Raw genomic sequence first — 27,656 nt, 5'->3', positions numbered from 1 at the left:
TGTACAGTTTTGGTCCACGTATTTTACAAAGGAATTAGTTACATTGGAGGCAGTTCAGAGAAGTTCACCAGGTAGATTCCTAGAGTGAAGGGGTTGATGTATAGAGTGAGCAGGCTGAGCCTATATATATTTGTTTTACTTGTCAACATTTTTTGAAACCCTCTCTGCTTTTTTAAAAATTTCACCCCTACACTTTCTATACACTTATAGGCATTCTCTGCTATATTAAGCTCTCAGTAGTTTGACATAAAATGAAATTATCATCTCAGCCCCGTAGTTTGAGACTGCGACCCCCAGGTCTTGTCACATCCCAGTGGAAACATCACCCCTGCGTTTACTTTGCCAAGCCCTGTAATAAACGCCACACTGTTCCAGCCTTTCAAACTCCATTGTCTGTTCGTGGTTGCAAGTTAATCCATGCTTTTAACTGATGAACAATTTAATTGCCGTGCAATTTTATTTTTGTAACTCCAAATATTTAGTATTTTCGTCCTTTGCGTGCTTGGCTCCAGAGTGAGGGTCTTTAGACAACTATATAATAATTTAGACCAGAGAGGAAATGTTACTGTATGGGGCAGTGTCCCGAGTCACTGCGACACCGAGCCGGAGAGGGCGCCAGCGAGGAGTTTGGGCTGGTTCAGCCTGGGATCGTCTTGTCGTGGCGACGGCGATCGTTGGTGTCCGAGTGGGTCGGCGGCGGGCTGATCGTGTGGCGGGGAGGGGGGAGTCCGGGATCGTGTGTGGGGGGGGGAGTCCGGGAGCAGCGAGTCCGGGATCGTGTGTTGGGGGGAGTCCGGGAGCAGCGAGTCCGGGATCGTGTGTTGGGGGGAGTCCGGGAGCAGCGAGTCCGGGATCGTGTGTTGGGGGGAGTCCGGGAGCAGCGAGTCCGGGATCGTGTGTTGGGGGGAGTCCGGAAGCAGCGAGTCCGGGATCGTGGGGGGGGAGTCCGGGAGCAGCGAGTCCGGGATCGTGTGTGAGGGGGAGTCCGGAAGCAGCGAGTCCGGGATCGTGGGGGGGGGAGTCCGGGAGCAGCGAGTCCGGGATCGTGGGGGGGGAGTCCGGGAGCAGCGAGTCCGGGATCGTGTGTGAGGGGGAGTCCGGAAGCAGCGAGTCCGGGATCCTGTCAGTCTCACCGAGTCTCTCACTTCTCCCCTTCTCAACCTCCCTTTAAAGCCGCCCCCCTCCCCCGAACCCGACCCCCCGAACACAGTCACCGGCTGCAGGAGATGACCTCCTTCCCCTCCTGTGGAGAGCTGGTGGCCGTGCTCCGCCGCCCGACCCCCTCCGAGGCCCAGTGACCTTGTTCAGGGATCATTCGCTATTGAGGAACATATCCCGGTTGTTGCTGGTCCGGCCCGGCCCGGCCCAGTCCGGCCCGACTCCTCTCGCCGCCTCCTTCAATGTTGCCATGGCCTCTGTGGGCACAGAGAAAGGCTCCATCAAGAAGAAAAGTGAGAAGAAATTCGCAGCCAGAGAGGAAGCCAAGCTCTTGGCAACTTTTATGGGTGTCATGAATAACATGCGAAAACAGGCAAGGTTTTTTCGTGTATTTCTAAGGGTTAAATGGGGTATAAGTATGAGACTAGAGAAAGGTTGTTTAGTGGCATAATTCTCTGCTACCGTGAATAATTGAGGATTCTTCTGTTAACGTTGTTATTACTCGCCAATTTCTCTTGTGCGGTCAAGTCTCCATTCGTTTACAAACGAGAACTGACCAAAACTTACAGATTACATGTAGCGCGGCACCAAGTTGTGGCGCTTACAATCAAAATACAGCGCTCTTCGTCGACAAGTTCGGGAGCTTTTTTGAGGGGGGTGGGGGTGGGGGTGGAAGAGAAGAACACAGTTGAGGTGGTTGGAGCAATATAACTCCAATAGTTCAGTGGCTGTGTTCTTGCTTTGGAGTCACAAGATCACACGACAAGGGAGCAGAAGCAGGCCATTCGGCCCATCGAGTCTGCTCCAAGGAAAGGGAATGAGAAATGGGGAATGGGGGAAGAAAAAAACCTATTCTAATCCCAATTTCCAGCCTTATCCCCATATCCCTTGATATCCTGACTATTTAGATATCTATCTATCTCCTCCTTGAATGCCCCCACTGATCTGGTCTCCACTGCTGTACGTGGCAAGGAGTTCCACAAATTCACCACCCTCTGGCTAAAGAAATTTTTCCTCATCTCTGTTTTGAAACTGTACCCTCTAATTCTAAGATTGTGCCCTCTGGTCCTGGACTCACCCACCAAGGGAAACAGCCTAGCCACATCTACTCTGTCCTTTCCTATCAATATTTTAAATGTCGCTATGAGGTCCCCTCTCGTTCTTCTGTACTCCAGTGAGTACAGTCCAAGAGCCGACAAACGCTCCTCATACGTAAGCCCTTTCATTCCTGGAATCATCCTCGTAAATCTCAGACGTCAGATGTCCTGAGGGTAAAACACACAATCTATAGTGATAATTTGGGAGGGGGCGGTGGGCTTAATATTTCCAGGTGTCATCTTTATACTGAGATGTAAAATGTAGTGTTCGAAGAATAGAAGGAAAATTCTTGATGTACAAAATTTATTTCCCCCAACCAACTTTACCATAAAAATTACCAAGTCATTACTTCATTGATGTTTGAGATTTTGCTGTGACAAATTGGCTGTAATATTTTCTGCATTATATATATAAAAGACTAAAAGGATCTTGGGATAACCTGTTGTGAAATGTGAATACAAATTCAAGTTTGTGATAGAGATGATGACGTGAAGATTTGAACAAAAAAAGAAAGCATCCAGTTATGTAAATTTTGAAATGTTTAAATGTACTACCATCTGAGCCAAGGCTAACACTGAAAAGTGACAATTAATTTGTAATCAAGTACTGCACTGGTACTCCTCAAATGGTGCAGGTGTATGTGTGGATTCAGTATAGTAGCCCATTCAGTTGAAGTTTTGTTGGATCCTTGGTTAACATGACAGTTTGTGGTTGGGGAAGGGAGCCATTGACACATGCTTTGATTATAATTGGAACAGAACCAATAAAGATCAGTCCAACTTTTCTGGATAGGGTAAAAAAAAAATGGTGGGTTCTGTCAAAAGTTGCAAAGTCTTGAAGTCACGGTGTAGCATAGGTTCGAGAATGTTTGTGATTTAAGATGGGGCCATCACAAAGAATAATTCAGAAGGGTAATATAGTAGGAGGGATCAACACAGTCCTGGAGATGTTGTCCTGCTGCAGGGTTTCAACCTGAAACATCGACATTCCTTTCATCCCAGATGCTGCTCGACCTGCTGAGTTCCTCCAGCAGATTGTATGTTTCTCTGGAGACAGTAACATGTTCAAGAAGGAAGAAATACATGTTCGAGATTGCACAAAGGCATGTTTATTCCCAACCATCTTAACTGCTGAGTGTTCTGGATTTTTTCCTGTTCACGTAAATGCTGTTAAGAAAGAAAAGTAGTTGTGTTTGTGCTTTTTTTTTATGGCGTGCTGTATTTCTGTGTTACAGTATTTGTCTTTGGGTGACGTTAAAAGTTGAGTGAAGAAATATGAGAAAATAGCACAAGGGATTAGCACCACTTGTTACATAAATAGAAGAGCCAGTGAGGACTGGATGGACAAAAGAGCCTATTTCATTGTTATGACCCTTGTGTTTTATATTCAGAAAATTCTGTGCGATGTTCTTCTGGTAGTGTCGGATAGAAAAATCCCAGCTCACCGGGTGGTTCTTGCAGCAGCCAGCCACTTTTTCAGTCTAATGTTTACCAGTAAGTTTGCTTTTGTCAGTCTTTGTTTTAAAAGGTGATTAGCTATAGTGCTTACACTTTACTCTAAGTTAAGCAATTATTAATCGTTTGCTCATTTTCCTGGTAGCAAACATGCTTGAATCAAAGTCTTATGAAGTGGAACTCAAAGATGCTGAACCTGACATTATTGAACTACTGGTAGAGTTTGCATATACTGCCAGGTAAGTGTTTGTTACCTTTTTCCTCTTCATTCATTGTTTTAAATATTGTGAATCCTTGACTATTACATTCACTATTTTAAGTTTTCAATCTAAAGTGCTTTCCAAAGTTCATAGTATGCCAAGTTGAAAACATTTACCCTTGGTTCTTCATATTGTAAGAGCCTGCAGAATTGTAGGCATGTTAAAGTTCTTATTTCTTGACTACTTTGTTTTTGGGAGAGGAACCCATTTGTCCAAATTTTTATTGGTATGTTTTTTCCAATGTTGGAAGTACTAGAAGCTTAAGCAATTTTTTTTATTCATGATCTTGAGTTCAACTAAGTTGAAAAACTGAGGAGGAATCCTGCCTGCTGGTGACCCAGCTGTTTGAAATGTTATCCAGGTTTTTCAGAAGCCACTTGATGGGAAAGCTTGTGTGGGCTGTGGTAGATATACTGTCCAATCTTGCGTAAGGCCTCGCCAGTTTTGTTGTAGCTACATAACCTCTACCATTTCTTTTCCATTCACTAATAGCCTAGTCTAGATTCTACTCCTCAACCTAATTTTGTTACGGAGACAGATAATACATGTTGAAATCTCCTGGGACATGCATGTAGTGACATACTTTATGTAAAATACTTTTCTACTTGTTGAACAGCTGATTGGTGAAATCTGCTTCTTATGCCAAAGGTGGCTTGACAATGTCCAGTTACCCTTCTATTTTACTAAAAATCCAGTTGAGGTGAATGATAGTGGGAGCCCACATAATATCATATTCGGTAGGGAGCTTAGATTGGGAGGGACCTTCAGAGAGATCCAAAGCCTCCCTTCATGATACGAGGATAAACCTGACAGTGGAATGAAGCTTAGAAAGATCCCTGATAAATCTTATGGATCAACTAAGTGGTGGAAGAATGGAAAAAGTAACCTTGAGGATTCCTCCCTCCAATTGATTTGACCACTGTTGGTCATTGAAAGGGTTTGATTTTATCCATGTTAGCTTGTCATATAATGACAACAGAGGAATTGCATGATAAGGAGAAAAGTTCCTTTCAAAGAAACAACATTTACAGTTTTAAATAAATTATGTTTTAATGTTTGCAGGATCTCTGTTAACAGCAATAATGTTCAATCTCTGTTGGATGCAGCAAACCAGTATCAGATTGAACCAGTGAAGAAAATGTGTGTTGAGTTCCTCAAAGAACAAATTGATGCTTCAAATTGCCTTGGTATGTCACTGATTCACATTAAGAGACTGTCTTATGTTAGGGCAGTACTGTGCAGTGCTGATGATGTGCTTTTCAAGATGCAAGATGTTCCCATATTTTACTGTTTGGATATTTGATTAATAGCAAAAAAAACATATCGTGCAGCTCAATGACTCAAGTAAACATCGTGAAAGAAAAAATGTTTTAAAAATCTCTTATGTTGACAATAGTTTGACTTTAGTCATCGCACATTTCTCTCCTAGCCCAGTGAATGGCCAAGTCATGTAGACAAAATGCTCCCTCCCAGGTGGGACTCTAATGAGTCAGATAAATTCAACAAAGCACCACATTTGCTCTCAGCACCCTCTGATTAAGGAGTGGGTTCTTGTGTGCGATTGTGGCTCAGCTGGAAAATGCAAGTGATTTTTCATCTTTATGCATAAACAAGTTCTCTAACTTGCTATGTTTTAAGGTCTGCCTGACTCTTGAGCAAAAAATTGGTCAATATTCTGGTCTAACTTCATTTGGATAATTATTCACCATGCTATTTGTAACTTCGTAGAACACTACAGCACAGTACAGGCCCTTCAGCCCACAATGTTGTGCTGACATTTTATCCTGTTCTAACATCTATCTAACCCTTCCCTCCCACATAGCCCCCTATTTTTCTATCATTCGTGTGTCTATCTGAGAGTCTGTCAAATGTCCCTAATGTATCTGCCCCCACAACCTCTGCAGGCAGTGCGTTCCACGCACCCATCACTCTCTGTGTAAAATAAAAACATACCCCTGACATCCCCCTTACATCTTCCTCCAATCACTTTAAAATTAGGTCCCCTTGTGTTAGCCATTGTCATCCTGGGAAAAAGTCTCTGACTGTCCACTCGATCTATGCCTCTTATCATCTTATACACCTCTATCAAGTCACCTCTGATCCTCCTCTCCAAAGAGAAAAGCCTGAGCTCGCTCAACCTATCCTCATAAGACATGCTCTCCAATCCAGGCAACGTCCTGGTAAATCTCCTCTGCACCCTCTCTAAACCTTCCACATCTTTCCTATAATGAGGCGACCAGAACTGAACACAATACTCCAAGTGTGGTCTGACCAGAGTTCTGTACAGCTGCAACATCCATAGAACCATACAGCACAAAACAGGCCCTTCGGCCCACCATGTTGTGCCGTCCATCAAACCACCCTCACACTACTTAACCCCTTCCTCCCACATATCCCCCCATCCCACACTCCTCCATATGCTTATCCGACAAGCTCTTGAACCTGTTCAATGTATCTGCCTCCACCACTACCCCAGGCAGTGCATTCCATGCACCAACCACTCTCTGGGTGAAAAACCTCCCCCTGACATCTCCCCTGAACCTCCCACCCATAACCTTAAAGCCATGCCCTCTCGTCTTGAGCATTGGTGCTCTGGGAAGGAGGCGCTGACTGTCTACTCTATCTATTCCTCTCAATATTTTATATACCTCTATCATGTCTCCTCTCATCCTTCTCCTTTCCAGTGAATAAAGCCCTAGCACCTTAAGCCTCTCCTCATATTCAATACTCTCTAATCCAGGCAGCATCCCAGTAAATCTCCTCTGCACCCTCTCCAACGCCTCCACATCCTTCCTATAATGAGGCGACCAGAACTGAACACAGTACTCTAAGTGTAGCCTAACTAGAGTTTTGTAAAGCTGCATCATCACCTCGCGGCTCTTAAACTCAATCCCGTGACTTATGAAAGCCAACATCCCATTGGCCTTCTTAACTGCTCTTACCACCTGTGAGGCAACTTTCAATGAACTGTGAATATGAACCCCCAGATCCCTCTGCTCCTCCACATGGCCAAGTACCTTGCCATTTATTACTCTGCCCTGGAGTTTGTCCTTCCAAAGTGTACCACCTCACACTTCTCCAGATTGAACTCCATCTGCCACTTGTCAGCCCAGCTCTGCATCCTATCGATATCCCTCTGTAAGCTCTGACAGCCTTCCACACTATCCACAACACCGCCTATCTTCGTGTCGTCCGCAAACTTACTAACCCAGCCCTCCACCCCCTCATCTAAGTCATCTATAAATATCACAAAAAGTAGAGGTCCCAGAACCGATCCCTGCGGGACATCACTAGTTACTGCCTTCCAATCCGAGGGCACTCCTTCCACCACAACCCTCTGCTTTCTACATGCAAGCCAATTCCTAATCCACACAGCCAAGCTTCCTTGGATCCCTTGGCCTCTGACCTTCTGAAGAAGCCTACCATGAGGAACCTTATCAAACGCCTTACTAAAATCCATGTAAACCACATCCACCGCACCGCCCTCATCAATCTTCCTGGTCACCTCCTCAAAGAACTCTATCAGGCTTGTGAGGCAAGATCTTCCCTTCACAAAGCCATGCTGGCTGTCCCTAATCAGTCCATGATTCTCTAGGTGTTCATAAATCCTATCCCTTAGAATCCTTTCTAACAGCTTACCCACCACAGATGTGAGACTCACCGGTCTATAATTCCCTGGCCTATCCCTATTACCTTTTTTGAACAAGGGGACAACATTCGCAACCCTCCAATCCTCTGGCACCATCCCCGTGGACAACGAGGACTCAAAGATCCTTACCAGCGGTTCAACAATCTCCTCCCTCGCCTCTTGAAGCAGCCAGGGGAAAATCCCGTTAGGCCCCGGAGATTTATCTGTCTTAATATTATTTAACAACTTCAACACATCCTCTCTCTTGATATCTACAACCTCGAGAACATTACCCCTACCAGCACTCCCTTCCACGTCATCAAGCCCCCTCTCCCTGGTGAATACCGAAGAGAAGTACTCATTGAGAACTTCTCCCACTTCCGCCGCCTCTAGGCAAATTCTCCCACCTTTGTCCTTAATCGGACCTACCTTTACCCTAGCCATCCTCCTACCCTTCACGTACTTGAAAAAGGCCTTGGGATTTTCCTTAACCCTACTAGCCAAAGCCTTTTCATGTCCCCTTGTAGCTCTCCTCAGCCCTTTCTTAAGTTCCTTCCTCGCTACCCTATATTCCTCACGGGCCCTGTCTGAACCTTGCTGCTTATACCTCACGTATGCTACCTTCTTCTCCCTAACAAGTCGTTCCACCTCTCTCGTCACCCACGGTTCCTTCACCCTGCCACTCCTTCTCTGCCTCACCGGGACATATTTATCCCTAACATCCTGCATAAGATCCCTGAACATTGACCACATCTCCATGGTACATTTTCCTTCAAAAAGGACATCCCAATTTACACTCCCAAGTTCTCTCCTTATAGCCTCGTAGTTCGCCCTTCCCCAGTTGAAAAACCTCTTGTCCTCTCTGCACCTGTCCCTGTCCATGACAATCTTAAAGGTTATGGAGTAATGGTCACTGTTCCCCAAATGCTCACCCACCAATAGATCCTTCACCTGTCCCGGTTCACTTCCTAAAACTAGATCTAACATGGCATTCCCTCTAGTTGGCCTGTCAACATACTGCGTCAGGAATCCCTCCTGGACACATTTAACAAATTCCGTCCCATCTAAACCTTTGGCACTAAGCAGGCTCCAGTCTATATTTGGGAAGTTGAAGTCTCCCATTATAACAACCCTGTTATTTTTGCTTCTCTCCAAACACTGCCTGCCAATCTGCTCCTCTATATCTCTACTGCTACCGGGGGGCCCATAGAATACTCCTAGTAGAGTAACTGCTCCTTTCTTGTTCCTTAATTCCACCCATACGGACTCTAGAGATGATCCTTCTTCAACATCCATCTTTTCCACAGCCGTAACAGTGTCCCTGACCAGTATCGCCACCCCTCCACCTCTTCTCCCCCCTTCCCTATCCCTCTTAAAACACCGAAAACCAGGAATATTCAATATCCACTCCTGACGTCAGCCACGTCTCAGTAATAGCCACGATATCATAGTCCCCCATACTTATCCAAGCCCTCAGTTCATCCCCCTTATTCCTGACACTTCTTGCATTTAAGTAAACACACTTCAGTCCATCTGTCTTACTGCTTTTATAGCCTGTACTCTGCTTCTCCTTCCCCAAAGCCTCTCTACCTGTTTGATCTAACTTTTCCCCATTCCCTTCTTCCTCTGACCTACTCCTCCGGTTCCCTTCCCCCTCACAAACTAGTTTAAACCCTCCCGAACCACCCTAGCAAATCTCGCCGCAAGGATATTGGCCCCCTTCTGGTTCGGGTGTAACCCGTCCTCTCTGTACAGGTCCCACCTTCCCGAGAAGAGATCCCAAAGATCCAGAAATCTAAAACCCTCCCTCCTGCACCAGCTTCTCAGCCACTCATTTATCTGCCACCTCCTCCTATCCCTACCTTCACTATCACGTGGCACTGGCAGCAATCCTGAGATTGCTACCCTTGAGGTCCTGTTCCTCAATTTTCTGCCTAGCTCCCTGAACTCACTCTTCAGGACCTCATCCCCCTTCCTACCTATGTCGTTGGTGCCAATATGGACCACAACTTCCGGCTGCTCTCCCTCCCACTCAAGAATTCTGTGGATCCGATCAGTGACATCCCGGACCCTGGCACCTGGGAGGCAACATACCATCCGGGATTCATGCTCACTGCCACAGAACCTCCTGTCTGTTTCCCTGACTATCGAGTCCCCTATCACTACCGCATGTCTCTTTCCCACCCTTCCCTTCTGAGTAGCAGTACCAGTCCCAGTGCCAGAGACCTGGTAACTGCAGCTAGGCCCCTGCAGGTCATCCCCCTCAACAGCTTCCAAGGCAGAAAACTTGTTACTGAGAGGAACAGCCTCCGGGGTTCTCTGCTCTGTCTGCCTGCCTGACTTCTTCCTCTTCCCTCCCCTGACAGTCACCATTCTATCTGCCTCCTGAACCTCAGATGTACCTACCCTAAGGGGGGTGACTGTCACCTGATGCACCGTGTCTACATAACTCTCTCCCTCCCTTATGCTGCGCAGTTTTTGTAGCTACGACTCCAGCTCATCAACTCTGAGCCGAAGTTCGTCCGGCCTCAAGCACTTACTGCAGATGTGGCCATCTTGGACCGCAGCAAGGTCCACGAGTTCCCACATCAAACAGCTGCAGCACACCACCATGTCCTCCATCTGACTACCTTTCTTTTTTCCCTAGTTAGTCCCACCTACAAATCTATAATGAACAACAGGTAAACCTTGCCTTTACCTACTTACCAGCTACCTACCCTCCTTGCCCCTTCACGCCGAAGCCCCTTGAGCCAAAGCCCAGAACACTCTGCTCCCACTCGCTCCGCTGCCCGCTCTATAGGCTGTTTCCTTTTTAAGCTTCCCGCGCCGTGCCTGCGCAGTCCAGCCCCCACTCAACTAGTTAGAAAAAACTTATAAAAATCTAACCCTTACACTAAAAACCCTAACAAAATCATCTCGTGGTCTTGAGCTCAATACCCCGACTAATGAAGGCCAACATTCCATACGCCTTCTTAACAACCCTATCAACCTGCATGGCAACCTTGAGGGATCTATGGACGTGGAGCCCAAGATCTCTCTGTTCCTCCACACTGCTAAGAGTCTTGCCATTAACCTTGTATTCTGCCTTCGAATTCGATCTCCTGAAGTGTATCACTTCACAGTTATCTGGGTTGAACTCCATCTGCCACTTCTCAGCCCAGCTCTGCATTCTATCAATATCCAGTTGTAATCTACAGGTGAGATGGAGGATTATATAACTTGAAGGAAACAAAATTTAAAACTGTTACATTGGACCAGGAGCAAATTTCAGCTTCTTGGTCTTATTTTGCTGTCAATTTATTTAGATTGGGGCTGATCTGTATCTTAATTCCATTTTTCTGTCATTATTCATATGTTGTCCTTTGCATACCAAACAAAAATCATCTGTTACTATTATTCATGAAAATTTAAGTTGACCCAGCATCAACAGCCTTTTGGAGGGTATGAGGCCCTGATTTCATAACCCTTTGTGTGAAAAGTTTCTTTCTAATTTTACTTACAAAAGAACTAGGTTTAAGATTATGCCCTCTAAATCTGGAATCCCTAACCAGTGGAAAAGGTTATTCTGTTATGTTGCCAACCTTGCTTTTAGTGCTTTTTATAATGAGCACCTCAATCCTTCCGTTGCCCACACTCCTAGTTGCTCACCATTAAACAAAGATGTATCTATTTATATCCTGGGGTGATGGCAAACTATTGGAAACTAGTAGCACCAGTAGGCCCCTCGGAGGAATTATCCTTTGGTACATTTAATATCTGTTAAATGAAACTTTGATTGGGACAGAATTAGGGTACTGAGTGTAACTTTTGCTGTCTCATCATAGAAAGTTGTTAAAGTCACACTAGGTTGAGAAGCTAAAAGTAGACACTGAGACTATGTCTGTGAAGCAGAGTTCTCTGATTGGCCCTGTGTCCTGCTATCGTACTGCTGCAAACTCTTATAGTTGTATCTGATTTTGTTTGCAGGAATAAGTGTTCTGGCAGAGTGCCTCGACTGCCCAGAGCTCAAGATGTCAGCAGATGGATTCATTCATCAGCATTTCACTGAAGTTTACAAAACGGATGAGTTTTTACAACTTGATGTCAAAAGAGTAACTCACTTACTGAAACAAGATGCACTAACAGTTAGAGCAGAAGACCAGGTATAAGCAGTCATTTTCAAACTGTTCTGAAAATCTCCTTATCCAAGGGATTTCTAACCATTTTATGACCAAGTATTAACATTAGTGTAGCCTGCAATGGATTTGTGTGAGAAAGTGAGTGGTTTTCATGTTAAATATTTTTAGAGTTTTGTTTTACTGTTAAATTTTACTAACCATGTAGTTGTCATTTAGTAGTTAGTAAAAAGTGGTAAGAAAGTAGCTTGTATGTAGCTGACTTAAGTAACCAGCTACAGCTTGTTAATTGAAGTTACTGGCAATAGATTCGGGAATTGTGGTGTCTGAAATACAATTTTATGGGTTCTATTAAAGCATGACGTGTTATAGCACATTGCAGTTCTGGTCTCCTTACTTGAGGAAAGATATACTGGCTTTGGAGGCGGTGCAGAGGAGGTTCACCAGGTTGATTCTGGAGATGAGGGGATTAGCCTATGAGGAGAGATTGAGTCGCCTGGGACTGTACTTGCTGGAATTCAGATGAATGAGAGGGGATCTTTATAGAAACAAAAAGTTATGAAAGGGATAGATAAGATAGAGGCAGGAAGGTTGTTTCCACTGGTAGGTGAGACTAGAACTAGGGGACATAGCCTCAAGATTCAGGGGAATAGATTTAGAATGGAGATGAGGAGGAACTGCTTTTCCCAGAGAGTAGTGAATCTGTGGAATTCTCTGCCCAGGGTAGAGGCTACCTCATTAAATATATTTAAGACCCAGTTAGATAGATTTTAGGGGAATTAAGGGTTCTGGGGAAAAGGCAGGTAGGTGGATCTGAGTCCATGGCCAGATCAGCCATGATCTTATTGAATGGCGGAGCAAGCTCAATGAGCCAGAAGGCCGCCTCCTGCTCCTATTTCTTATGTTCTTATGTGCAGTGCCGTTATTTTGTAGACTTGGATGAATCAGGAACTTCAGTGTGGGAGCTGATGGAAGACCACATTTTTCAGTGGGTGTCTACAACACAAGGAACTTTAACTCAGCTGATGAGCTGCAATCTGAGATGTGGGCATTCTGATGTGTCAAAGAGTGGGAGATTTACCTGAAGCAGTTCCAAGAAGCAGTCGCACCCCTTAAATGATACAATTAATCAGGGATAGGCAGGTGTGCCTATGTTTGAAGCAAATACAGTGGCTGCTGCAATTCGCCTACCACCACAAGTAGACAGCGGACGCAATCTCACTGGCTCTCCACTCTGCTTTGGAGCACCTGGACAACAGCAAAACATAGGTTAGGCTGTTTATTGATTACAGCTTGGCGTTCAACACCATCATCCCCTAACTATTAATCAACAAGCTTCAAAACCTGGGCTTCTGTACCTCCCTCTGCAACTGGACCCTTGACTTCCTTATCGGGAGACCACAGTCAGTGAGGATTGGTAACAACATCTCCTCCTTGCTGACTATAAACACAGGTGCATCTCAAGGCTGTGTGCTTAGCCCACTGCTCTACTCTCTCTACACTGATGACTGTGTGGCTAAGCACAGCTCTAACACCATCTTTAAATTTGCCGATGACACTACTGTTGTTGTGACATGGAGTGAGATAGGTTGGCTGCTTGAGTGGTGTTGCAACAACAAGCTCTCACTCAGTGTCAGCAAGACCAAGGAATTGATTGTGGACTTCAGGAAGGGGAAGTCGGGAGAACACACACCAGTCCTCATCGAGGGGTCAGCGGTGGAAAGGGTGAGCAGCTTCAAGTTCCTGGGCATCAACATCTTGGAGGATCTATCCTGGGCCCAACACATTGATGCAATCATGAAGAAGGCACGCCAGTGGCTCTACATTAGGAGTTTGAGGAGATTTGGTATGTCACCAAAGACTCTTGCAAATTTCTACAGATGTACAGTGGAGAGCATTCTGACTGGTTGCATCACAGCCTGGTACGGAGGCTCCAATGCACAGGATCGCAAGAGGCTGCAGAAGCTTGTAGACTCAGCCAACTCCATCATGGGCACAACTCACTCCACCATCGAGGACATCTTCAAGAGGTGGTGCTTCAAGAAGGTGGTATCAATGACAGAGGACCCTCACTATCTGGGACATGCCCGCATCTCGTTACTACCATTGGGGAGGAGGTACAGGAGCCTGAAGACCCACACTCAATGATTCAGGAACAGCTTCTTCCCCTCTGCTGTCAGATTTTTTTAACAGTCCATGAACACTACTTCGTTGTTCCTTTTTTTTGCATTATTTATTTATTCTGTAATTTATAGTAAATTCATATCTTTCCACTGTACTGCTGCTGCAAAACGAATTTCACAACATATAAGTCAGTGATAATAAACCTGATTCTGAAATACAGAGAGCCAGAGGGAGCATTGAAGGAGCCTGAGCCCCTGCACTTGTCCAACAGACAAAATGTTCTTGCAGCCTGTGTGGATAAGTGAGGAGACTGCAGGGTTAGTTAGTAAATTGACTGCAGTACTGTGGCTCAGAGGGCATTCAAATTGGAGAAGTGACAAGGAATATAATAGTAAAGATCAACAGTAGAGTTTGAAGGATGGACGCTATTCTCTGCAGTTGTGAGTATGAGTCCTCAAGGCTGTATTGCCTGGCATCAGTATTTAGGACCATCTCCTTCGGCCTGAAGAGGATCTTGGACTGGGAGGGAAAAATCTACTTGTCCTGGCCCATCTGAAAGGCTGTGAACAGCTAGGTTACAAGTTAAAAGCAGAACCACGAAGACCATCATCTCTAAATTACTATCGTAATCAGAAAAATCAGAATCAGGTTTATTGTCACTGACTTGTATGATGTGAAGTTTGTTGTTTTGTGGCAGCAGTACAGTGCAAAGACATAAAATTACTATAAATTACAAAATAAATAGTGCAAAGAAAAGGAATAATGAGGTAGTGTTTGTGGGTTGATGGACTGTTCAGAAGTCTGATGGTGGAGGGGAAGAAGCTGTTCCTCAATCATTGAGTGTGGGTCTTCAGGCTCCTGTACCACCTCCCTGATGGCAGTAATGAGAAGAGGGCATGTCCTGGATGGTGAGGGTCCTTAGTGATGGATGCCGCATTCTTGAGGCACCGCCTCTTGAAGGTGTCCTTGATGGTGGGGAGTGGCATGCTCCATGATGGAGCTGGCTGAGTCTACAACTGTCTGCAGCCTCTTGCGGTCCTGTGCATTGGAGCCTCCGTACCAGGCTGTGACACAACCAGTCAGAATGCTCTGCACTGTACGTCTTTGGTGACATACAAAAACTCCTCAAACTCCGAACGAAGTAGAGTCACAGGCGTGCCTCCTTTGTGATTGCATCAATGTGTTGGGCCCAGGATAGATCCTCCGAGATGTTGACACCCAGGAACTTGAAACTGCTCACCCTTTCCATCGCTGACTCCTCAATAAGGACTGTTGTGTGTTCTCCCAACTTCCCCTTCCTGAAGTCCACAGTCAATTCCTTGGTCTTGCTGATGTTGAGTGTGAGCCCCATGCAAATTGCCATAGGGCCAAAAAGATTGGAGAATAAATGCGTGGCTCAAATATTGATGTGGAAGAAATGACTTTCAGTACATGGGGCACAGAAAGAGCTATTGGGTTTCATTTGAATTGGGATGGAAGCAGTGTCCCAGAAATTTGAATAACTAGGGCTGTATGGAAGGTTTTAAATTAAATATTTGGAAAGGGTGGGGCAGTTGGTTTTAGAAAGTTAAAGACAAAGAAGGAGATGATAATGCAGTGAGTGGGTAATGTTAACCAGAGTGTCTCAGAAAGGGCAGAACAATCAGAGTAGAGAAAAACAGCTAAAAGACAAAATTGAAGATTTGTTAATAAACACAGCTTTCAAAACAAGATAGATGAACTAATGTCACAATTTGAAGTAAATGGCTGCATGGTATCCAAGGTTGGGAATTGAATGTTCAAGGATACTTAACTTTTAGAAGTGATAGGCAAAGTGTGAAAGGAATTGGGGTAGCCACGATAAGAAAGGATGGATAAAGGCAGCAGAGAAATAGGATTTTGGCTTGGAAAATCAGTTTAAGTGGAGTTTAAAAGAAAAACTGCAAGGGCCAGATAATATTGGTGGGGGTTGTCTATAGGCCCCAAACAGTAATGGTAATATAGGGTATAATAGGGCAGGCTATTAGAAGTACAGATAGCAAGGATAATATAATTATCATTCAGGACTTTACATATAGGGTAAACTAAATTAGAAACAGTGGTGTGGAGGCCAAATTCATGGAAATTTCTAGCTCAGTAAATTGAGGAAACAATTAAAGAATATGCTATTTTACATCAATTATTGTGCAAAGAGGAAAAAATACTTAAAAAGCTACGATTGAAATCTTTTTTCAGAAAAGTAAACTATGGAGGCATCAGTTGGCTAGATAGATTGGGAAACTACATTAAAAGGCATGACAGCAAATGAGCAGTGACAAAAATGTAAAAAAATTAATAGATGGCATACAAAAATGATATATCCCTTAAATGCACTTAACTCCCAAGAAGAAAAGTGGTTCAATCATGGTTAACAAGAGAAACTGAAGATATTATTAGATCAAAGAGGAAGGCTTATAATGTTGTCAATAATACCCTAGCAAACCAAAGGTTTGGGAAATTTCAGATTTCAGCAAAAGAGAAATAAAACATTGTGAGGAAACGGGATGTTGAATACGAGAGTACCCTGGTAAGAAAAATGTGGTCAGGATAAATGGTTGGCTGTGTAGGGTACTGAGGTAAGAAATTTTTTAACATGGGTGTTGGAGGCGGGAGTTGTAAGTGTTTGGAATTTTCAGCTTCAATGGCTGTAGACGTTCAGTAGTTGATTCAAGAGTTCTATGATCAATAAATCATAGAACACTACAGCACAGAAAACAGGCCATTCGGCCCTTCTAGTCTGTGCCGATATTGGTATTGGTTTATTATTGTCACTTGTACCGAGGTACAGTGAAAAACTTGTCTTGCATACCGATCGTACAGGTCAATTCATTTACACAGTGCAGTTACATTGAGTTAGTACATAGTGCATTGATGTTATACAGGTAAAAACAATAACAGTACAGAGTAAATTGTCACAGCTACAGAGAAAGTGCAGTGCAATAAGGTGCAAGGTCACAACAAGGTAGATCATGAGGTCATAGTCCATCTCATTGTATAAGGGAACCATTCAATAGTCTTATCACAGTGGGGTAGAAGCTGTCCTTAAGTCTGGTGGCACGTGCCCTCAGTCTCCTGTATCTTCTACCCGATGGAAGAGGAGAGAAGAGAGAATGTCCCGGGTGGGTGGGGTCTTTGATTATGCTGGCTGCTTCACCAAGACAACGAGAGGTAAAGACAGAGTCCAAGGAGGGGAGACTGGTGTCCGTGATGCACTGGGCTGTGTCCACAACTCTCTGCAGTTTCTTGCGGTCCTGGGCAGAGCAGTTGCCGTACCAAGCCGTGATACTTCCAGATAGGCTGCTTTCTATGGTGCATCGGTAAAAGTTGGTGAATGGATGTAGAAGCTGCCATAATCTCATTGATTCATGGAATAGGCACAAATAGAACAATGGCAAACTGATGTGTTTTATAATGTTCTTCATTTTGTGATATTTTACTTTTGTTTCATTGTAGGTTTATGATGCAGCAGTTAGGTGGTTAAAATATGATGAACTCAATCGACAGCAATATATGGTTGATATTCTGGCTAAAGTCAGATTTCCACTAATCTCTAAGAACTTCTTGAGCAAAACTGTCCAAGCAGAATCACTCATTCAGGATAATCCAGAGTGTCTTAAAATGGTTATAAGTAAGTATGTTTGTGCCTCCTTGAATCATTACCATATATAATTTGAGTGGAAACAGTTTGATTACTTTAATCTACTTAGCTAAGAACAGAGTTTTAGTGTAGAATACATATTTCACATAAACCTTTTGGATGACTATTTCCTTGGCTTTGGTCCCAAGGCTTGTAATAATATACATGTTCCCAGATTTAAATATTCCAGCTGATTTGGGATTCTGCAAAGTACTATAGGCACGTTTGGGTAATTAAATACACAAAAGTCTTGGCAACAATGGTAGGTGGTTGTCTGATTGATGGCATAGAGTCATACAACGTGGATTCAGGCACCCATTGAGTCCTTGCTGATGTTCAGGCACTCATTTCTACTCGTCCTATGCTGATCCCATTTTTATTCTCGTGTCCCCATTTTTATTCTCGTGTCCCCATTTTTATTCTCGTGTCCCCATTTTTATTCTTGCCACGTTCCCTTTAACTCCCCCTGGATTTTATCTCTGATGTACACACTAGAGGCAATTTACAGTGGTCAATTAACATAACAACCTGCATGTGTTTGAGATGCAGGAGGAAATTGGAGCACCCGGAAGAAACCCACATGGTCACAGGGAGAACGTGCAAATTCCATACACAGCATCTGAGGTCAGGATTGAACTTGGGTCACTAGATCTGTGAGGAAGCAGCTCTCCTGGTTCTGTCACTGGCATCCCCTCTATTATGTTAGGAATAATATCTAGTTAGTCGAAGGTTGGAGTATTAATTATTCTGAATATCAGCTTATAATTAATGAGTGAAAATATGATCCAATAAATTAAAAAAGTTAGTTTGAATCATATGTATTTGTTTAGGAATTTGTTAGTGTATCTTTTAAAGCATTGTCTTTACACCACCTCTGAGAAATTTCTTTGAATCAAACTGAAATGAATGAGTATTATGTGAATGAAATAAGGTAGTCTCAACCCAGTAAAGAAGGGCACCAGATCAAAACCATCTTTACATGGATGCACTGTCACTACTTAATTCAAATTTAAAGCCCTTGCAGCTTTTTGTTTTGCCTTTACACATTGTTAATAAGTGGACTTATCACATGTGCAATGAGAATGGTGATGTGGAAAATACACAATCTGAGTATTGCTTTTCATGTTGGGCTTAAAGCATATATTGTGCGATGACATAAAATTTTACTTCTATCTGATCTGTGCTGGCACTGGGCAATACGAATAGAATGACTGTTAACACTTTCAGATCACTTGTTAATTATCTTGACTTCTTGAGGATTTAAAAATCCTTTTCTATTGATGTCTAAATTTCAAGAAAGTCTTTGATACAGATCTTCATTGTTATTCATTCCACTCTTCAGGTGGCATGCGTTATCATCTTCTGTCTCCAGAGGATAGAGAGGAGCTGGGAGAAAGTACACGGCCAAGACAAAAGAAACATGATTATCGCATTGCATTGTTCGGTGGATCTCAGCCTCAGTCATGTCGTTATTTTAATCCCAAGGTAGAGGGTTGGCAGGGAGAGTGGAGTCAATGACCTGGGAATATTGAATTTTTATGTAGAACTTTAATAATCTTGCATTCACATTGTAGATACAGACAGGTCAACAAACCCAGTCCTCTGTAACTAATGAAAACAGGATGTTGGAGGTAATGAGACAAGATATCTTTATTAGTCATGCGTACATCGAAACACACAGTAAAATGCATCTTTTGTGTAGAGTGTTCTGGGGGCAGCCCGCAAGTGTCGCCATGCTTCCAGTGCCAACATAGCATGCCCACAACTTCCTAACCCATACGTCTTTGGAATGTGGAAGGAAACCCACACAGACACGGGGAGAACGTACAAACTCCTTACAGACAGTGGTCAGAATTGAACCCAGATCTCTGGCGCTGTAATAGCGTTACACTAACCGCTCACACCACATCCATATAAAGATAAAATATTTCCGATAGATGATTCTTCATCAGAATAGTCCACAATGATGTTAAACGGGTATCGTGGAGTGAAGGGCTTGTTCCTGTGCTGTACTGTTCTATGTTCTATATGCAATCACTTGTGTCCTGACCAATGTTTAAAACTCAATCAATATTACTACATTACACAATGTTATTACAACAGTGTAATAATGCAGCTTATGCTGCCATTATTACATTGTTGCTCATGGATGCTAGCTATATCGTGAAAGGCAATACATAAATATAGTTTTTTTTTCTCTTGCAGGATTATACTTGGATGGACATTCGTTGTCCATTTGAGAAGCGACGAGATGCAGCCTGTGTCTTCTGGGACAACGTTGTTTATATCTTGGGTGGTTCACAGCTTTTTCCCATCAAACGGATGGATTGCTACAATGTGGTTAAGGACAGTTGGTATTCTAAACTGGGTCCTCCAACTCCTCGAGATAGTCTTGCTGCATGTGCTGCAGAAGGCAAGATTTACACATCTGGAGGCTCTGAAGTAGGTGAGTTAGCTGCTTCTTTATTCAGTGGCATTTCTATTTACGCGTTATACAACAATGTTTTCAAGGCTCTTCAACAGGATCCCCACTGGTTGGAGGGACAAGAAAAGCAGATGTATGGGAGCCATTACTTAAGTTTATCTCCAAGGCTTGCACTATCCTGTCCCGAGCACTTATCATTGCGTCATTATCACTGCTTGGTCAATATCCTGGAAATCTCTGCCTAACATTGTAGGAATGTCCTAATACAGTCTATCAGGTGGCTTGTTTACGAGAGGACAACCATCTTGGGTGGTAAATGTGGTCTTTGTCAGAAACCCACAACCTGCGAATGAATTTTTAAAAATCTCACGTAGAATTACCAAGTTGGTTTATGATGTCTTTATATCTATAAATGTTTTGTAAACTTCTTTCACATTTTCAATCGGTGAAGAGCTGGAGCTCATGAAAAATTTCTGTAAATGCTGTCATCCATCTATGTCTTACTGTAGTACCATCATTATTGGGTACAATTCCTGAAGTGAAAGAGCTTTTCACAATCAAACTTAAGAAGCACAAAATCCACAAGACTTGTGGATTGGCTTGTGAGTTAGTTAATTTTCAAAAATGCAAATCTAGCCACAATTGAGGAAAATTACTCTATTGTAGTATTTTTATTCATTTATAAGTGTGATTGATGCATCTGTGGAAATCAATTAATTCAGTGCAAGCCTGTGACCTTGTAGTCTGTGTTACCTATTGGGAATTAGACAACCTTGTATATAATTGTTAATGCCTGCTTGCAGGTGTTATTTATGATAAAGTACCACAGTGAATATGCTGTGCTATAAATCATAAATTCCTGGGAAAAATAGTAAGCATGACTGAGTTGCAGGTACCCTCAATCCTGGAATCGTAGTCAAGGTGTGAAGTTGTAAAGTTGACTCTTGTATCTGAAAAGCTAAATTCCTCTTGGTACTTGAAGTTAGTATCTGGACTTTCCTCTGTGTATATTTCCTCAATTGTTAGATATTTGGGGATCTGTTCTCATTTAATCTGTTTCTGATGTTGAAATTATTTGAATTTCATACTACTTTAAAGTCCTTGAGGAACATTGCATTATTGTGGTTGCCGTCATTAATAGGGCAGTGGTCAGATGTAACGATACTCTACCTTAATACCAACATTTCTTTTGCTGCTACTCTGCTGTGTTACTGTAAACTTTGTTGAAAACCAAAAAGTTATAGCAGGCCTCCGAAAGCTCCTGTCTGTATGTTATGGATGAAGTACGGAAGCAGTACTGGCTCACTTGAACAGAACGCGCTTAATTCCATTGTGGTTGTGACCAAGCTGTCACATTCTGATGAACTGGGTGAGACGTACCACCAGACTTAAGGACAGCTTCTACCCCACTGTGATAAGACTATTGAACGGTTCCCTTATACAATGAGATGGACTATGACCTCACGATCTACCTTGTTGTGACCTTGCACCTTACTGCACTGCACTTTCTCTGTAGCTGTGACACTTTACTCTGTACTGTTACTGTTTTTACCTATACTACATCAAAGCAATTTGTACTAACTCAATGTAACTGCACTGTGTAATGAATTGACCTGTACGATCGGTTTGTAAGACGAGCTTTTCACTGTACCTCGGTACAAGTGACAATAATAAACCAATATCAATACCAGTGTTATTTCTTGTAAAGGGAAACTTAATCTGAAGCCTCCTTGGTTAAACGTAGTAGTAGAATAGGGTGCTAGGCCACAAAGGTTGCTAGGTCACCACTCTTCTCACTAATACAAATCATTCTAATTGTTTTTGTTTTCTGATGCAGGAAATTCTGCTTTGTATCTGTTTGAATGTTATGATACCAGAACAGAGAATTGGCACACCAAACCCAGCATGCTGACACCTCGATGCAGTCATGGTATGGTGGAAGCCAAAGGACTCATCTATGTTTGTGGTGGAAGTTTAGGCAACAATGTATCTGGAAGAGTTTTAAATTCCTGTGAAGTGTACAATCCTGCAACTGAGTCGTAAGTGTCAATATTAGTAGTTTGCCTGTCCAAAGCTGATATGGTTTGTAAAAAAACATTTTTCATAATTATTTTTATCTATTGATTTTAGTTTAAAATCACAAATTTAAGTTTTGAAGTAGTGTCATATCGTGATGTTTATTTGTCACAGTTTTTAATAGCAATCATTATGGATTGGAATTCCTCCTGCCTGGGAATTGTGAGGTTAATTGCTGGACTCAAGCCCTCCTACAAAATGCGTTCTTTAGCAGCAGTGCTGTGGATGTTACAGTTGGTCAGGATCAGACTTGCTTTGATACTTATTTCCTTACAAGCCCATAACTTAGCAATTTCATATCCAGACTCAAAATATAGGAATGACAATTTGGATGACATATCAAAAGAAAGCTGGCATGTATTATGTGTTAATGCCTTTTGAAGTCTATTTCGTGGAGCATTTACTAAAATAGTTGAGAACTATACTACCTTTGTAAGCTAGTTTCCAGTTGTAGCTCAAAGTCAAAGTCAAGTTTATTGTTAGAAGTCCATGTGTGCACAAGTGCAATGAAAAACTTAATTGCAGCAGCAGTCACAAGAAAAGCATAAACTAAATTATGCACAAATTTTATAAGAAAGAACACAATTAGAGCAAAATAAAACGCAGTCCATTTTTGTACAAAGTTATTAAAGTAGTCATAGTGTTACTAAACTAGTGATTAGGGCTTTGCTGGTTGGTTCAAGAACCAACTGGTTGAAGGGAAGTAGTGTTGTTGGACCTGGTGCTATGGGACTTCAGGCTTCTGTACCTCCTGCCGATGGGAGCTGCGAGATGATGGCATGGTCCGGATGGTGGGGATCTTTGATGGATGTTGCCTTCTTGAGGCATTGCCTCCTGTAGATACTACCGATGGTGGGGAGGGATGTACCCATGATGTATTGGGCAGTGGTTGCTACTCTTTGCAGCTTCTTGGATCCCCGGGCATTTGAATTATCATACCAGACCATGATGCAACCAGTCAGGATACTTTCAACAGTAGAGAAATAAAGGACTGCAGATGCTGGAATCTAGATAAAAAAACACTATGATGCTGGAGGAACTCAGCAGGCCAGGCAGCATCCGTGGAGAAAAGCAGGCGGTCAATGTTTTGGGTCAAGGGGAGGCCCAATACATAGGGAAAAGCAGAGCAGTGATGGTGGACAATATAGGGGAGGCGGGGTAGGCACAAGGTAGCGATAGGTAGATGCAGGTAAGAGATAGTGATAGGGAGGTGCGGGGGAGGAGGGGAGAGCAGATCCACTGGGGGATGGGTCGAAGGTAAGGAGAGAAAGGGGGAAAACAGAGAGAGGCTAGGAAGGGGAAGAAGAGAAGCATGGTGGGGGGAGGTGTTGTCGGGTGGGGGGGAGTGGGGATTACTTAAAGTGGGAGAATTCGATGTTCGTGCCATTAGGCTGCAAGGTTCCAAGACGGAAAACGAGGTGCTGCTTCTCCAGTTTGTGCTTGCAATTCTCCTGGCAGTGGAGGAGGCCGAGGACTGACATATCGGTGATAATGTGGGCGGGGGAGTTGAAGTGACTGGGAACAGGGAGATGCAGATCGTGGTTATGAACAGAGCGCAGGTGTTCTGCAAAACGGTCACCTAGTCTGTGTTTGGTCTCGCCAATGTTAGAGGAGGCCACATTTGGAGCACTGAATGCAGTAAATGATGTTAAGGGAGGTGCAGATGAATCTCTATCTCACCTGAAAGGACTGTTTGGGTCCCTGGATGGAGGTGGTGTAGGGGCAGGTGTTGCACCTATGGTGGGAGCAGTGGAAAGTTCTTGGGGTGGGAGCAGGATGGGTTGGGAGGGTGGGAGGAATGAATGAGGGAGTCGTGGAGAGAGCAGTTCCTGCGAAAGGCAGAAAGGGGCGGGGAGGGAAAGATATACTTGGTAGTGGGGTCCCGTTGGAAGTGCTGGAGAACACATCACTCAACAAAAAGGGAATGATGAAACTGTTTGGGATGTCCTTTATAGATCTTCAAACAGTTCAGGGGGGAATGTATGAGCAAATTTGTGAATGAATTTGTAAGCAAATTTCTGAGAAGTGAAAAGTACTGGCAGTAATAATGAGTGATTTCAGTTAGATAGGGAGGACATATTTCCCTGAGAATATTTGTCAAAAACCAGAGGATATGGATGCAAAGCTTGGTGTGATTGGAATTGGAGAGTGAGGATTTTCTTATTTTACCTAGATAGTGGCATGAGTTTGGAACACATTGGCTGAAAGGGTAGTCGAGGCAAAAACACTTATTACATTTGAAAATACTGCATGTGTACTTGGGGAGATTGATCTGCAGGGTCATGGACCTTGTGCAGAACGTGGGATTGGGCTGGGTTGATCTTTTCCAATGGGTGCAGACACTGTAGGCCAAGTGGCAGCCTTCTATGTGGTAAATTTTCTGGGATTCTGCCATCTCCCTCTCACCTTTTTTAGAACAGAGTTTGCTGGGTTTTCCCCTATTGTCACCTTCTATCCTACCTTTGGTCAGACACATAAATGAACTGCCAATAGAATTCTAGAATCATAGAACCTTGAACAGACTGACCATAAAATAGGTAATTGCTCTTTTAACTACTCTTATTCCTTCTACCAGTATCATGACTGTTACTACCACTGACACCATCACTTTCCTATCCTTTGATGTTGATGGCATCCTGTTCTATGTAGTACCTCAGCTGTGTCCTCTACTTCCCTATTCAACAAAACCAGAGGCTAGCAAAAATTGTGGATTTGTTTGGCAGGGGGATGGGAACCAGAGCACTGGGTAAGAAAGTGGAGGGATTGAGAGGAAAGTAGATGTCGGGGCCAATAAAAACAGGCAGGAGCAAAGTAGTAGCCACAATGGGACGGACAGTTTGAAGTGTGTGTATTTGAATGCTGGGAGTATTTATGGGTAAGGGTAATGAACTTGGAGCATGGATCAGTACATGGAACTATGATGTGGCCATTACAGAGGCTTGGTTAAGAGAGGGACAGGAATCGGTGCTTAATGTTCCAGGGTTTCGATGTTTTTGGAAAGCTAGAGAGGGAGGTAAAAGAGGGGGGTGGGTAAGTTGCACTACTAATTGGGGACAATATCACAGCTGCACTCAGAGTGGACTTAATGGAGGGCTCATCCACTAAGTTTATGTGGGGTCGAACTCAAAAATAAGAAAGGTGCAATCACTCTGGGATTATTCCACAGACACCCCTGATAGCCACCGGGACATTGAGGAACAGATATGCAGGCAGATTAGGGAAAGGTGTAAAATTAATAGGGTTGTTGTCGTGGGGGACTTGAACTTCCCTAATATAAACTGGGACCTCCTTAGTGTAAGAGGTTTAGATGGGGCAGAATTTGTTAGGTGCGTTCAGGAGGGTTTCCTAAATCAATATGTAGATAGTCCAACAAGAGGAGGGGCTCTACTGGACCTGGTGATGGGTAATGAGCCTGGCCAGGTGACCAACCTGTTAGGGAACTGTGACCACAACTCCTTAAGTTTTAAGATAGTTATAGATAAGGATAAGTGTGGACCTTGCGGGAGAGTATTAAATTGGAGCAGGGCAAATTACGGGAGCATTAGGCAGGAACTAGGGACATTTCATTTACTAATATAATTGGTTTGGCACAACACTGTGGGCCAAAGGGCCTGTTCCTGTGCTGTACTTTCTATGTTTTTGTAAATAACTGAATCTATGCTTTTGTTAGATAAAATGGCATGGTTGCATGATTTAGGCCCATGGTGTGAAGACACTAAAGCCTAGCTCCAGAAAGCAGCAATATGTAGGACAATACAAAGAAAAGTTTGAAATTACTTATTATTAGCCTTTTTTACTATTTGCATGCTTATAAAAGACATTTGTGCTACATTTCATCTCTCTCCTGTACCAAAACACTCACAATGTTGGCTAGGACATCACGTGAATTCCTCTATTCTTAGATTGGAATATTCACCTGAAAAGATAAGTTGATTTATTGATCCATCCGAAGGTTGATGTTTTAGTGCCACACTGAGTTAACACTACACTGATCAAATTGCTTTGGTTAAAGAAAAGTGACTAAATGTATTTAAATGTTCATTGGCATTTACTTTTGTATAACTGTATGATGCACAGATGTGAACTAGTTATTGGAATCATTGGCTGTAATCACATGGAGACACAAAAGATTGCAGATGCTGCAATCTGGAGCAACAAATAAGCTGCTGGAGGAACTCTCAGGGTCGGGCAGCATCTGTGGGAGGAAAAAAATTGATCTTGATCTTGAAAGTCCTGATGCAGGGTTTTGACCCGAACCCGAAAAAATTCTTTCCTCCCACAGATGCTGCTCGACCTGCTGAGTTCCTCCATCACCTTGTTTGAGGCTGTACTCACATATTTAATTCCTACTCAGAGTTTTGCTGTACCACTGTTTGAATTACGTATTTTTTTTCACAGGTGGACAGAACTGGCTGCAATGCTGGAGGCTAGGAAGAACCACGGATTAGTTTTTGTAAATGACAGAATCTATGCTGTTGGTGGACAAAATGGACTTGGTATGGTTACTTGATTTATACCTACTGATGTCTATTAATAGACCAAATATACTTGTGTTTAGTCCATCCTTGCATTGAATCTTGTCAAAGATGTCTGCCAGTCTCGTTGCTATTCTAAAGGTATCCTGATTGGCCTAATTTGGTTCTTTCTTTGCAGGTTTCACCAACTGTCTTTGCAAGGTGTAGGTCCTTTATTCTGTGTACATCTGTGCCATAGGAAGTTTGGGATTACTGACTCCTCTGCTGATTGGGAGTTGGTTAATAGGCTGCTAATCAAATCCCTTATTCCCACCCTTCATTTGAAATTAACTTCATATGAACTTCAGCAAAAAGGGATATTACCGTATAACGCTCTCGTGAAGGTTTGTTGGGTGTATTTGAAATGAAGTAACTATGTTCTATGCAACTCCTCTTGGTCATCATAGCAGCAGGCTCCACACCCTTTTTCACTTAAATCTGAGGGTTCAGATTACTGCTTTTCAAGTCGTATTCTGGATCCCAATTAACCTGTGTAATAAAATGAAATACAGCCCAATCACTCAAACTTGGGACAATTTCTGTGGCTTTCAAATGTTGGATACCTGCAATAAGAAAAAAAATACAAACTATATAGAAAAAGTCAGACATCTAGATATTCAATGTATATATAGTTCCAAATATATGATAAGAGATTTATTAAGCAAGAAAAGTTAAATCTTTTTTTTTGTCACTTCAGGTGGTCTGGATTCCATAGAATATTATGATATTAAGATGAATGACTGGAAAATGGTATCAACGATGCCCTGGAAAGGGGTAACAGTTAAATGTGCAGCAGTAGGCTCCATGATCTATGTCTTGGCTGGTTTCCAAGGTGTAGGCAGATTAGGTCACATTTTGGAATATAACACCGAGACTGACAAATGGACAACCAATTCTAAGGTCCGTGCTTTCCCAGTAACCAGTTGTCTTATATGTGTCGTGGACACATGTGGTGCAAATGAAGAAAAACTTGAAACTTGAAGAAAAAATTCTTTGGAGCTACCAGGATGATGTCTGTTCTGTCAGCTCATATTGGCATAAACTGATATATGAAGATTTTTCTAACTTAATGTCTTTTGAGATGTATTAAAGTAATGCCAGTATTCAGGATTATTTCTTAAGAGTTATTAAAAAGCTGTTTGCCTAACA

General features: G+C 43.0%; 1 protein-coding gene across 1 annotated transcript; it reads left to right on the top strand.

Annotated features, from left to right (window-relative positions):
• Positions 1–679: 679 nt before the first annotated feature.
• klhl7 (kelch-like family member 7) lies at positions 680–27,656 on the top strand. The gene is made up of 11 exons (XM_052015383.1): positions 680–1,531; positions 3,647–3,749; positions 3,856–3,949; positions 5,033–5,157; positions 11,565–11,740; positions 17,309–17,483; positions 18,835–18,977; positions 19,698–19,938; positions 21,755–21,956; positions 26,392–26,489; positions 27,205–27,656. Exons 1-11 carry the CDS (start codon positions 1,409–1,411, stop codon positions 27,486–27,488), a joined length of 1,764 nt encoding a protein of 587 aa, XP_051871343.1. The 5' UTR covers positions 680–1,408; the 3' UTR covers positions 27,489–27,656.

Source organism: Pristis pectinata, chromosome 5, assembly GCF_009764475.1.
Source record: "Pristis pectinata isolate sPriPec2 chromosome 5, sPriPec2.1.pri, whole genome shotgun sequence".
Taxonomy (NCBI): domain Eukaryota; kingdom Metazoa; phylum Chordata; class Chondrichthyes; order Rhinopristiformes; family Pristidae; genus Pristis; species Pristis pectinata.
Note: the sequence above shows the minus strand (reverse complement) of the source record. Positions and strands in the feature narration are given on the sequence as shown.

What these genes read in the sequence shown, in the direction of transcription:
- klhl7 (XM_052015383.1), top strand. Translation starts at nt 1,409, where the DNA reads ATGGCCTCTGTGGGCACAGAGAAAGGCTCCATCAAGAAGAAAAGTGAG. An exon ending in GAGTTTGCATATACTGCCAG is followed by an intron (nt 3,950 to 5,032) that starts GTAAGTGTTTGT and finishes TAATGTTTGCAG; the next exon opens with GATCTCTGTTAACAGCAATA. An exon ending in TGGTGGACAAAATGGACTTG is followed by an intron (nt 26,490 to 27,204) that starts GTATGGTTACTT and finishes TTGTCACTTCAG; the next exon opens with GTGGTCTGGATTCCATAGAA.